The 14289-nt window shown below is 39.6% G+C and overlaps 1 protein-coding gene across 4 annotated transcripts in view; it reads left to right on the top strand.

Moving 5' to 3' along the window:
• Positions 1 to 14289, top strand: part of PHTF2 (putative homeodomain transcription factor 2) — a 225666-nt gene that overhangs the window by 103089 nt on the left and 108288 nt on the right. For all 4 annotated transcript variants that reach the window (XM_030215752.1, XM_030215753.1, XM_030215755.1 and 1 more), the window contains one exon: positions 11101 to 11170. In XM_030215752.1, coding sequence (XP_030071612.1) covers positions 11101 to 11170 — 70 coding nt within the window. The remainder of the gene's footprint in view (positions 1 to 11100; positions 11171 to 14289) is intronic.

Here is a 14289-nt window from a genome sequence, read left to right as displayed (position 1 = left end):
AAAGAAAATCACATGCAAATGAGCTGCTCGTTGTTTTTGCGACCCAGCTCATTTGCATGCGATTTGAGGGAAGCAAGTCGGTGAGCTGAGCATGCGCAGAACAGTCAATCGCTATGAGTGGCTGCTCTGCGCATGCTACAGATGGCTCTCATACACGCAAAGCGGTAGATTGAACCTTTTCTTTTTCTTTTTTTTTTGCAAGCACAAAAGCGCTTTTTTTTTTTTTTTTTTTGGATGGGCATACCTGTATTGCAGCTCCCTGCCTCCTGCTGCAGGGGAAAAGTGGGAAAAACCTCTCTGCTGCTCTCTGCTCCTCTGTGAGGAATCAGCAGCATCAGGGCTTGGTTCCACCCCCAGCTGTTCCTTCTGCTTCCTTCTATTGGCTGACATCCTAGAACGCCCATTTCCCTGAAGATGGACACTCATTGGCTGGCTTCTGTCCCAACTCCTCCTCCCTGCAGGGCTTTCCTGATGACATCACTTTAGAGCTATGAACTGATTGGATCCGAACTTCCTGGTCCCCCTCCAGTAGTTGGTGAACAGGACATCCCAGGCTGATGCTGTCCAATTGGTTTAGCCCCTCTCTGTGGAGAGTTGGTACTGTCCTCTCCGGAACCTATAAGCCACATTGAGCCTACTGCTATGCGGGAAAATGTGGGATACAAATGTAATAAATAAATAAAATATAATGGAGTCACTCCATCACGTTTACTGAGAGAGTAAATTAAACGAATGGAGGTGTTTTGCACAGTTTCTAACCTCTTCTGCAAATATTTTGAGCAATCCAAATAGACAATGCTGCAGTAATCCAATTGGGATGATAAAAGGGTTTGTACCACTAGTCTAAATTGCTCTAATTATATGTATTTCCAAATCCTGTTAACACAGAATTAGGAAGGATTTTTTTTATCAATAAATTTACCTGATGTTCCATTGATAAACTACTATCAAGTGATATACTTAATATTTTCAGTATAAACTTCAATTTGTAATCTAATCCAAGAGAATTATTGAGATACAAGTTACCTTTTGCCCCCCTCCCAACAAAAAATGTGACCTTATCCTTATTTAATTTTAGGAGGTGTTTGGTCATCCATACTTCTATAAAGGAGGATACATGTTTGCATTATTGATTTAATATCTTTGATATTATAGAGCAGTGGTATTAAAATAGTAATGTTGTCAGCATATTTAAAAACCTGGAAACCTGCTCTCTCTAATTCCATTCCCATTGAATACAACAGGACATTAAATAATATGGGTGACAAAGGGTAACCTTGTGGCATCTCACAAGGGGTTTGCCAGAAAGCGCTCAATTTAGTACATTGCCAGTTATCCCAATACCAGTCAGAATGTGCTGCAACAAATTATGATCTACCAGGTCAAAAGCACTTGAGAGATGAAACTGCATAATAAGTGCCTGTTTACTCCCACCTTTTAATAATTTAATCTCATTTGTCAACATCCCCATTACAGTCTCTGTGTTGTAATTGGCACAAAATCCCAATAGTAGTGTAAAATATCAGATTTCTCTAAATCTGTTAATTGTATTGCAGCTAGATCTTCTATAAGTTTGGTAAAGAAAGGAATTGATGATACCGGTTTGTAATTTATCACATTTTTATAAGAATCTTTTGTATTCTTAATTATTGGAGTGACAATTATTTCTCCTAGAGTAATTGGGAATCTACCTAATGATAAGGAAGTTGTCAACCAATCCATGAGTAAGATTTAAAATCCTATTGGAGCTACTTTCATAAAATGAGTCGGATAGATATCAAGCATGCAGATGACCTTGAATGAGTGAATAATTGACTTACCAGGCTTTCATCTCAGCTAGAAATCATTAATTGCATTAGCCACAGCTAATTCTCCCTACTCGTATCAAATGCACAATTAAAGCAGCATGGGTCAAAGCAATCAACAGCAATAAACATTGATAGGACTTTGCTGAGGGGAAAAGTAATCAGATGTACCATCTATCCTAACCTGGGATTTGTCCAAAGCTCTTAAATTGTACCTGTCAGAGTACAATATTTACAGTTATTGGCTAAAACAGCAAAGCATCTCATTTACAGAATTAGTCTACTGGGAGAAGCAGAGTAGAACTTGTCTAGTACCTTGCCAGGATCGAATCGATCATATTAAACCATCAACTTATATCAAGGCTGACACACTTGCTTTTGTAATGGTGATTTGTACAGTTTTCTTGAAATGCTGTTGAGAAAAGAACTCAATCATTGAGCTAATATCTACCATTAAACTCTCTTCTCCAAGGACAGTTGTATTCTCACACGTGGATGACGTCATCCGATGGAGCCCAGTGTGGATGCTGCCTAATGTGTATTAGCTAAAGAAAGTTCTAGCAGCATCTCACTGCACATGCATGGGTGCCTTCCCACCCAATGTACGAGCATGGAGTCCATCAGTCTCTCTTCCACGGAGCTAGGATGACGTGTCTTTGCAATCTTTCCCAGTGCGTTTTTTCAGGTTCCTTCCAGTGTGGGTTTTATCTCCTTTTACTTATTTTTTTCCTGTTAAACATTGGTTATTTAAGGCCCTTCAAGTTTTCTTTCTGTTTTCATGGCTCTTTAGGCTTGCTTAGGTCTGAGCACTGGCCTCAGTTTGAGCTGTGCATCTCTTTACTTTCAGTATTTTAATATTCAATATATTTTATGCTGCTTATCCCAGGAATAAGCAGTGGATTTTCCTGAGTCCATCTTAATAATGGTTTATGGACTTTTAGGAACTTGTCCAAACCTTTTTTAAACACTGCTAAGCCAACTGCTTTTACAACATTGTCTGGCAACAAATTCCAGAAATTAATTACACATTGAGTGAAGAAATATGTGAACCTCTCTGGGTCACACATTTTCTCCGATTTATTTTAAATTTACTTAGTATTTCATTGCTTGCCCCCCTAGTCCTTGTATTTTTGGAAAGAGTAAACTAGCGATTAATGTTTCCTCATTCCAGTCCTCTCAGGATTTCATAGATCTTTATTCTGTTTAAATGACATTTTCTGGCATCTCACATTTATGTGGCCAATGACTAGCAAATATGACAACTTTGTGAAATTTGGTTTGGTGTGCCATGAGGATCAGGTGAGCTTGAAAGTGTGCCACTGAATTACTCTGTATTCTGTTACTGACACATCATATTCATCATCTCCTTTTTACTGCTTTTTGGCCAAAGTTTTTCTCTGGGCTGGCAGCTTGAAGGTCAAGGGAGGTGCTTCCTTCTCCTGGGTAGCCCCCACACCCTGGAATGCACTCCCTGAAAGGCTTCACAACACAAGACTATCTATATTTCAGGAAGCAGGTGAAAGCTTGGCTCTTCAACCAGGCGTTTAACAGAAGACGTAAATGACATTGGCTGCACATACTATATAGCAGGACATGTTAACCCACTCCTACCTTAGCTAAGATAATGCTCAAGCGACCTCATTTGCAACTTTTTAAAAATTAATCCCCTTATATACATAGTAACATAGTAACATAGTAGATGACGGCAGAAAAAGACCTGCATGGTCCATCTAGTCTACCCAAGATAAACTCATATCTTGAATTTGTACCTGTCTTTTCAGGGCACAGATCGTATAAGTCTGCCCAGCAGTATTTCCCGCCTCCCATCCATCAGTCCCGTCTCCCATCACCAGCTCTGGTACAGACCGTATAAGTCTGCCCTCCCCTATCCTAGCCTCCCAACCACCAACCCCTCTTCCCCCCACCTGTTCCACCACCCAATTTCAGCTAAGCTTCTGAGGATCCATTCCTGCTGCACAGGATTCCTTTATGCATATCCCATATCTTACTCCTGTTACTCTATCATATCTATCTATCTATATGTTCTGTCTTTGCTTGTACTCTAGGCTGTCTATGAAAATGTTCTATTACGTATTGTGTTGACATTGTAATATAGCATATTATGCCATACTTTATTGCTTTTGAATATTTTTACTGCTGTAATTGTCTATAGCTTATGTTTGACTTATTCTTGCTGTACACCGCCTTGAGTGAATTCCTTCAAAAAGGCAGTAAATAAATCCTAACAAATTGTAGTTAGAAGATAGTTCCTCCAGATTATACCTACATTCTGTATTTTTAATTCTAGAATCTCAGAGTGTAAAGTTATTTTCCTTTTCTACCAATGAGTGATAGAAAGGCGAAAACTTAAGATCACTGTGGCAAAATAAATCTGCATAGCTGCCATGTGAGGCATATTTTCAAAGCACTTAGCCTTCCAAAGTTCCATAGGTTTCTGTGGAACTTTGGAAGGCTAAGTGCTTTGAAAATGAGCATAGTGGTCTCCTTCAAGTTGGAACTAGAGTAAATGGAGAAGACAGGTATATCACAGTTCAACATCCCAGTTATTGCTGATTTTGTAACATCAGTGGGAACAAGAATACCTATAATGGCTTCATTGATAGCTGCACCTCAGTTTTATGACCCACTGACCTCTTCTGCTTCCAGTTCCAAAAATCTATGTTAATTTGATAAGAGCTTTACATCCTGGCAAATCTAAAGAGCCCGTATATACTGTATAACTAAATCTTTACTGTATTAGCCTTTGTTTTCACTTATCTAAACAGGTCTAATTAATGGGATTTTGATAGTACAGTGGAACCCTGTTCGAGACTTTTTTTTATATGTAAAATTTCTGTTCATTGTATTTAAGCAATAATTACTTACTGAGAAGGAATAAACTACCACGCCTTGAGAGGATTACTGCTATTATACACATAATGAGACAATTTTCATACTGTTAACGTACAATCTGTGAGCTGGTTTAATTAATGTAAAAAAGTATAATAAATCTAAATAAAGTGAGACAAAAACCAAAGATCAACTTAGTTCTGTGGCATTTTGCCAAGAATAAAACTGGACAGATTAGAGAAGCTTTCTGGTTTCATCTGCATATTGTTTTCTCCATATAACATTGCTTAATGGTACTTGACTGCCTCCAACCTACTATCGTTGACCTGGTTCTGGGGAGTTAGTCTGCTAATCCAACTGAACTATCCCATGGCCTGCAAGGATTGTCCTTCCTCATCACCTCCCTCCTTGCTTCTGGTGTCAAGAGTGAGGGTAGGTTCAAGGCAGGATTAGCCCTCTGGTGGGCCCCAGGCAAACAAGTGATTTGGGCTTCCTCTAATACAGTGGAATAGTTAGTGGACGCACAAAACTCAAAGTACTGGATTTCAGATATACTGATTTTGATAAAATGGGGGAATACCTGAAGAAGGAGCTGTTAGTATGGGAAGGTGTAGGAGATGTGGAAAATCAGTGATCAAAGCTAAAGGCTACTCACACCTTCTTGTACCTAATGCCTTTGGCTCTAACACTATCATTCATTTCACCATCATGTAACCAAAACTTCTGCTAAAACAAATGTATACTCTTTTCTATTCCCAATATTATGTATTTCACCATCATGTACCCAAAACTTGCTGTAAAACCAAATGTACATTCTTTTCTATTTCCAGTATCCACGATGATTTGTAAGCCACATTGAGCCTGCAAAAAGTTGGGATAATGTGGGATACAAATGTAATAATAATAATAATAATAAATATGGTAACTGATCTTTACACAAGGAAAGTAAACAAAATCAAGAGAAGCAGAAAGCCTATATGGTTCTTCAAACAAGTAGCTGAAAAAATAAGAGCAAAAGAGGCTTTGTTCAAGAAATACAAAAGAATGCAATGAGAGGATCAAGGAAAAGATTGGATTAAACTCAAAGAAGCGAAGAGGGAAATAAGACTAGCAAAAGTGCAAGCGGAAGAAAAAATGGCTAAAGATGTAAAGATAGGTGACGACCTTTTTCAGATTTGTTAGAGAAAGGTGAAAAGATAGGAATGGAATTGCAAGTCTGAAAGATAATGAGAATGGCTCTGTGGAGAGTGATGAAGATAAAGCGAGCGTGCTATACAATTACTTCTCTTTAGTGTTCACGGAGGAAAATCCTGGAGAAGGGCCGTGGTCGGCTACCGAGGGAACATCTGGGAATGGAGTGGTTACTGCGTCATTTACGGAAGAAAGAGTTTATAAATAGCTTGAGAATCTGAAGGTGGATAAAGTTATAGGGCCAGATGGGATACATCCCAAGATACTGAATGAGCTCAGAGAGGTCCTGGCGGGACCTCTTAAAGATTTATTTAATAGATCTTTAGAGACGGGAGAGGTTCCTTGAGTTTGGAGACGAGCGGATGTGGTTCCTGTTCACAAAAGTGGAGACAGGGAAGACTTGGGAAACTACAGACCGGTAAGTCTCACGTCGGTGGTAGGAAAAATAATGGAGTTGCTCCTGAAAGAAAGTATAATTAACTTTTTAGAAAACAACGGGTTACAGGATCTGAGGCAACATGGCTTTACCAAAGGAAAATCCTGCCAAACGAATCTTATTGACTTCTTTGACTGGGTGACCAAAGAACTGGATGATGGACGGGCGCTAGATGTAACCTACTTGGATTTCAGCAGTGTGAATAAGCTGAAAGGGTTGAATTTAGGACTGAAAGTGGTGACTGGATTGGAAACTGGCTTTGAATGTCTGGGAATAACTCCATTTGCGGTGAGCAAAACGCTCACCTCTTCCTGAATATCAGGCCCAGTGATTTTAGAGAGCTATTAGTTACATGTGGAGATCAACACAATGCAGAAATTTCAAGGGGGCAGGTCTTAGATGGGGCAAAAATCTGTGTGTTCTCCCCATTTCACAAAGGGCATACATATATATGGGAGAAAATATCCCCTAAAGCAGCTACCTATGTGAGTGTCACCACTTAACAAAATGGCCAAAAAAATGTCCATGTACTGAAAACATCTAAATCACGATTATCAAAACACAAAATTAGGACATGTTTCACTGCAGTTCATCCAAATAGTAAGGAGGCGTTTTTGGCAGGGCTATGGCGGGCCCAAAATTAGGATGTCTTTCTGCAATAATGGTACAGGAAGACAAAAGTATGTGTTTATCTATACCTGTTTCAGTCATGTCTAAGTTAGAAAAAATTTGCACTGACTGACCAGCTGACCACTGAAGAGATTAAAGCTTGACCCCTCCTTAATCCCCCAGTGGATGTTGTCCCCCTCCCACCCCCATAATAAGTGAAACTGAAAGGAGATACAAGGCTGTATGACGGCTGCAGGTTTTATGGGCATACCCCATAAAACTTATATTGAACGCTGATAAGACAGTCGCTTGTTGGTTTTCGGGTTCTTACCAACCCCCTTCCTCACCTAACTTGCTCTTAAGATCACCTGTTACTCCAGTCCCTCACTTCCCGTTACTTTGGGGTGATTCTTGATTCTGTTCTCTCCTTTCTTCCTCACATTTCGCACTTGACAAAACTCCGTTTCTTTGCTTTCCGTCAGTTAAGGACCATCTGCCATCTTTTCAATCATGATCATTTCTTTTCTTTTCTTCTTTCATTCTTTACATTTCAATTAGATTATTGCAATATCATGTATGTGGGTCTTCCATGCACCACAGTTAAGAAATTACAAACGCTCCAAAATACAGCTATAAGACTTCTCTGTCATGCCTGTTGCTTAGCTCACACAACTCTGCTACTCGTCACCATTGGCTACCTGTAGAGACTGGATCACATATAAAATAGCGATACTTACCTTTATGGCTTTCAGGATAGGTACCCCCAACTGTTTTTCTAGGCTCACCATTCCTTACACACCTTCTAGGATCCCCCGCTCACCCAGATTTGCTCGTCTTGATTCCACCAGGCACTTTGCTTTCTTTTTCCTCTCCCCTTACGTGTGGAATAATCATCTCTTCTCCCTCCGATGTGAACTCTTTCAAAGATTTCAAATCTAATCTAAAGACCTGGCTTTTTAGAAAAGCCTTTGGAAAGACAGTATGATAAGAAGTGCCAGCCTGAGCATGATAAGAAGTGCCAGCCTGAGCTTACAGAGTTTACTGTTTTTAATTCTATGCCCCCTCCCCTGTCTTTGCTTTATTGTTGTGTTCCCTTTTCTTCTGGAATGAATGTTGCACTTTCCTGTCATTAATGGATTTCCTTTTTCATTTTCATACTTTATATTTTTATTTATTAGCCTGTACACTGCTCTGCTCTGCCTTGGCAACTGGGGCAGTCTAGTTAGTCCTAATAAACTATACATTTTTATTTTTTTTTATTTTTGGGACGTAATCAGTTAAACACCCCAATTCTGACTTGGACATCTTTAAGAACATGCCACTCCACACTTCTAAAAAGTAATTAAATAGTAACATAGTAGATGACGGCAAAAAAAGACCTGCACGGTCCATCCAGTCTGCCCAACAAGACAACTCATATGTGCTACTTTTTGTGTATACCCTACTTTGATTTGTACTTGTGCTCTTCAGGGCACAGACTGTATAAGTCTGCCCAGCACTATCCCCGCCTTCCAACCACAGCCCCGCCTCCCAACCACCGGCTCTGGCACAGACCGTATAAGTCTGCCCAGCACTATCCCTGCCTCCCACCACCGGCTCTGGCACAGACCGTATAAGTCTGCCCAGCACTATCCCTGCCTCCCACCACCGGCTCTGGCACAGACCGTATAAGTCTGTCCAGCACTATCCCTGCCTCCCAACCACCAGTCCCGCCTCCCACCACCGGCTCTGGCACAGACCGTATAAGTCTACCCAACTTGTTGTTGTTTTTTCTTCTTATTGCAAAAGTCTTCACTCCCCTTGATCTAGTACTTGGAGGAAGTCCTTTATGCATCAGTGCATTAATACCATAAAGACATCAAAATGCAAAGTTCACGAATTTTGAGACATTTTCCATATCAATAATGCTCAGAGTGTCTTTGGTCTATGAGCAGCACAGATATGAATTTTAGTATGCAGTTTCACGGTAACTGCATAGTCGCCTGGCTTATTTACATTATCATCCAGGAATACTAAATGACAACTTTGGGTTCAGATGATCAAACACCAAAATTAGATTAATAAAATGCTTTCACAGAATTACCTTTAGTAAATTATTGTTTAGAATATAAAGATTCTTTTAATAATCTGTGCTTTACTGCTCTGAATTGTTTGTACTTTCTGACCAATATGGGGAGGCGAAATTAATATTTATTAATCCGTTCAAATTTGCTTACCTGACTCATTTTCCAGCATCTTGGCAGTTACAAGCAAAATATGAACACACTAGGAAAAAATGCCCGTTTCTGAGCGGAATGAAACGGGCGCTAGCAAGGGGCCCCCTCCCTCCGTCCCTCGAAGCTACTTGCCTTGTTCGCTGTGGGCCGTTTCGGCCCTCGAGTGTCAATAGCTCCGCCCTCGACGTCATGACGTTTTGACGTGTCATGACGTTTTGACGCGAGGGCGGTGCAGACACTCCAGGGCAACTTCCGTGGAGGCTTCAGAACGTTGGGGTTGCCTTTTATATATATAGATATAGTTCTTTAATAGTTACTCAAATGAGAAATGTTAAGTGATAATTGGTCCCTATATAGAGTATTAGTACACACTGCCGCGCAACTTAAAAATGATCTACGAACTAACGAACTTTCGCAAACTACTGAAGACCCATCTCTTTAACAAGGCATACTACAAAGACCAACCAATGTGAATATACACAACCCCCCCCCCACATATATTCAGAACTATCTAACAATATCTGCTTGTTTATTCAAATATTATGTTTTATCATTACCTTGTTGCCCAAGATCTTTCTGTAACACTAAATGTCTGTTTTCTAATATATTTCCATCACTCATGATGTATTGTAAGCCACATTGAGCCTGCAAAGAGGTGGGAAAATGTGGGATACAAATGCAATAAATAAATATTACTTTTTTGGGAGTGGGGTAGAATGTTCACATGCCCTGGTTTGTTTTGTTTTTAAACTCTCCTGAGTATTTATGAAAGTAAGAAAATGTTGTCTAAAAGATCCTCATTGCATTTGTTGTACTAATTGACAATGGTTTGCATGTTTTTAATACTAAAGTGACACTAATGGGTGTTTTTTTAAGCATTTTAGTGCACTGATAATCATGTATTGTGTTTATGGTTATATAAAACACTTATTTCATTCCTAAATTATTTTTTATACTAAAAAATATAAACCAGTGCTCTAATTGCATTTTGGTATCAAATAATATTGGAATAGATTTCAAGATTGTACTAAGATACTGCTGTCATACTGGTTAAGTACCAAGAACTAATTTTGGCAGGTTTATGCAGCCCCGAAAATAGCTATACAAACATCAGTGCTCATGTAAGAACAAGAGAGCTTTCTATAGGAAACCCACCATTGGTTGCACTGATCATGGGAATATTGTACCTAGTTTTCCAGTGTAAACTGCAGCTCCCCCTGATATTACCTCGCCAATACCACCCACATCATCTCATCTCCTTGACCCATGGCAGCTGAAAAGAGAGTATGAAAAGGTGATGCGGGTGGTGGATCTAGTTTTGGGAATGCTCAAACACCTATAGTGTCCATGCAGCTGGCACCTATAATCCTACAACAAAGTTACTTGTATTAATAATTAGAACCTTTCCTGCAACATTGTTTCCTTCAGTGCATCATCATTTTTACTTGTCACTGATTTGTATAAATTTTAAAATTACATTTCTACCTCATCAGTATCTCTATCATTGTATGCCTAGCATTAAAGATATATAAACAATTTGAAGTTATCTCAAAGTAAGCAGATTTCAATTTGGTTCAAGTTTGCTAGGAAAATCCAGTGCTCCCCAGGTCCTTTGGGCAAAGCAGTCAGATTTGGGGGCAATCCAAAGCAGATCTGCAAAAATCCAACATCATAGGAGCCAGCTTGAGCCTTTTCAATATTGAACACATTTCTTGGCTGGATCCAGGGAGATGTAATTTACATTGGGTTTAACACCCCCAATAATTTTGAAAAGTTGGGTCCTATGTCCAGCATGGGTCTGATGATATCTTCTAAATACTCAACACAGTATCCAAAAGTTGCTCTGACTCACTAGCAGTTCAGAGCTACTTGAGCTTACATAACTAATTTGAAAATCATAAATGCATTTAAAAAAAGTGTTTGCATATTTTCTTTTAGCATCTGTAGTTGCATTGAATGTGTTTGTAATTATTTTTTTCATGTTCTGTACCAGGGGTTGAGGAACAAACCAAAGAAAACAGGGCACGTAAAGTCAGATCTCATAGATGTTGATCTTGTAAGAGGTAAGTTTCAACGCTGGCAATAAATATTTGATAAATATGCTTGATTATTATACATTTTATTCTTCTAAAATATCTTCTTCCTTGTTGTGTTTCCTGCATAGTTGAACTGCTTGTGCTAATGGCTACTTTTTATCCAGATGGGATCTTTTTAAAATTATTATTTAAATGAGCAAGAATATTGTAAATGTTTCCAAGTGCTGTAATTTCCCATTTGAAGTATATCAGCAATAGGAAGACTAGGAAGTGGTGATTGCATAGTAAGTAAACAGAGCATTTAATGGTTTTGTAATGGGGGTATCTGTTTTAGGATGGGGGTGTTGAACTGCAATCCTACAAGGTAACAATTACTCAGGTTTTTGGAATATCCCTAATAAATATTCATTGATACAAAATTTATTTTACCTAGGTAAAGTTTCAAAAATAAGACTTATAAACATTTTTTGTGAAGGTGCTCAGAAAAACCTTGTCAACTTAAAGTGAAAAATAAACATAATGGTCACAGTTATCTATCATTGCAGAACATAGTAAATGACTGCAGATAAAGATCTGAATGGTCCATCCAGTCTGCTCAACAGTCACAATCATTATCAATTCAGGATTTAAATCAGCAATGAATGTGATATTATTTACTTGATCATGGTCTTTCTTTGGTGTTTCTGGGATGTAGACCCTAGAAGTCCGCCCGCCTCTGTCCGTATGTTCCAACTACTGGAGTTACCGTTAAAGCCCACTCCAGCCTATCCAAATCTGTCTTGTCATTTGCAGGATAAAGACCGTAAAAGTCTGCCCGACATTGTTGTTATGTTCCAAAACATTGGAGTCTGTCAAAGCTCTCTCCAGCCCACCCTAAGCCAGATTGCCATATGCGGGACTCAGATCCAAGCCAGCCCAACACCGGCCTTAGTTGATGCAGCCAGAGTCACCATCTCAGCACCACTTGACATGCAAACACATATGCAAACCTTTAAGTTTTTTGGCTTTTTATATCATTTATTTTCTAATTAGAGATCCTCTGCACTCATACCGCACCTTTTTGGATTCCGCCACAGGTTTTTTTTTCCCGCCACCCCTCTTGGGAGGTCATTCAATGAATCCACCACCCTCTTTGTGAAAAAGAATTTTCTGGCATTACTCCTAAGTCTACCACCCTACAAACTTAATTCATGTCCTCTAGTTTTACTACTTTCCCTTCTCTGGAAAATATTTGTTTCTATATTAATACCTTTCAAGTATTTAAATGTCTATATCATATCTCCCCTGTTCCTCTTGGCCTCTAGGATACACACATATTCAGGTCTTCCAGTCTCTTCTCATATGTCCTTTGGCGCAAGCCCCATATCATTCTTGTCGCCTTCCTCTGGACCATTTCAAGTCTTCTTACATCTTTAGCAAGATACAGTCTCTAAAACTGAATGCAATACTCCAGGTGGGGCCTCACCAATGACTTGTAAAGGGGCATCAACACCTCCTTTCTTCTGCTGGTTACACCTCTATATAGCCTAGCATCCTTCTGGCTATGGCCACTGTCTTGTCAAACTGTTTCATCGCTTTCAGATCCTCAGATACTGTCACCCAAAGATCCTTCTCCCTGTCTGTGCATATCAGCCTCTTATCACCTAGCACATATGTCTCCCTTGGATTTCTACTCCCTAAGTGCATCACTTTGCACTTCTTAGCATTGAATTTTAATTGCCAAACATTAGACCATTCTTCTAACTTCTACAGATCCTTTTTCATGTTTTTCACTCCCTCTGCAGTGTCCACACTGTTATAAATCTTGGCATCATCCGCAAAAAGGCAGACCTTACCTTCTAAACCTTCGGTGATGTCGTTTACAAATATATTGAACAGAATTGGGCCCAGCATCGATCCTTGAGGCACTCCACTACTCACCTTTCCTTCCTCTGAGTGAATTCCATTAACAACCACCCTCTGACATCTGTCTGTCAACCAGTTCCTAATCCAGTTCTAACTTCAGCTTCTCAGGTTTATTCAAGAGCCTTCTATGAGGAACTGTCAAGGCTTTAGTGAAATCTAAGTAGATCACATCTAGCACACGTCCTCGATCCACTTCTCTTGTCACCCAGTCAAAGAATTCAATCGGATTCATTTGGCACAATTTACATTTGGTAGAACCATGCTGTTTCAGATCTTGTAACCTATTGGCTTCCAGGAAATTCACTATCCTTTCCTTCAGCATTGCTTCCATTACTTTTCCAATAACTGAAGTGAGGCTTACCGACCTGTAGTTTCCAACTTCTTCTCTGTCACCACTTTTGCAAAGAGGGACCATATCCGCTCTTCTCCAATCCCCCCATCTCCAAGGAGTTATTAAACAAATCTTTAAGAGGACCCACCAGAACCTCTTTGAGCTCTCTCAGTATCCTGGGATGGATCCCATTCGGTCCCATGGCTTTGTCAACCTTCAATTTTTTCAAGTTGTTCATAAACACTTTCTTCTGTGAACGGTGCTATATTCACTCCATTCTCATATGTACCTTTGCCAGTTAATTGTGAACACAGAACAGAAGTATTTGTTTAGCATGTTTGCTTTTTCCTTATCATTCTCCACATAGCAGTTATAAGTACATAAGTATTACCATACTGGGACAGACCGAAGGTCAGTCAAGCTCAGCATCCTGTTTCCAACAGTGGCCAATCCAGGTCGCAAGTAACTGGTAAGATCCCAAAACAGTACAATACATTTTATGCTGCTTATTGTAGAAATCAGCAGTGGATTTTCCCCAAGTCCATTTTAATAATGGTCTATGGACTTTTCCTTTAGGAAGCCATCCAAACCTTTTTTAAATCCCGCTAAGCTAACCGCTTTTACTACATTCTCTGTCAACAAATTCCAGAGTTTAATTACACGTTGAGTTCACAGCATCTTTATTTTTTAATTTTTTTTGTTACATTTGTACCCCGCACTTTCCCATTCATGGCAGGCTCATTGCGGCTTACATGGGGCAATGGAGGGTTAAGTGACTTGCCCAGAGTCACAAGTGGGAATCAAACTCAGTTCCCCAGGACCAAAGTCCACCACCCTAACCACTAGGCCACTCCTCCACTTTCCTCCTTTCACTAATATACCTGAAAAAATTATTGTTGTCACTCCTTAC

This window comes from Microcaecilia unicolor, chromosome 10 (assembly GCF_901765095.1).
Source record: "Microcaecilia unicolor chromosome 10, aMicUni1.1, whole genome shotgun sequence".
In the NCBI taxonomy this organism is placed as follows: Eukaryota; Metazoa; Chordata; class Amphibia; order Gymnophiona; family Siphonopidae; genus Microcaecilia; species Microcaecilia unicolor.
The sequence above is the reverse complement of the archived record's forward strand: the minus strand, read 5'-3'. Positions and strand labels throughout refer to the sequence as shown.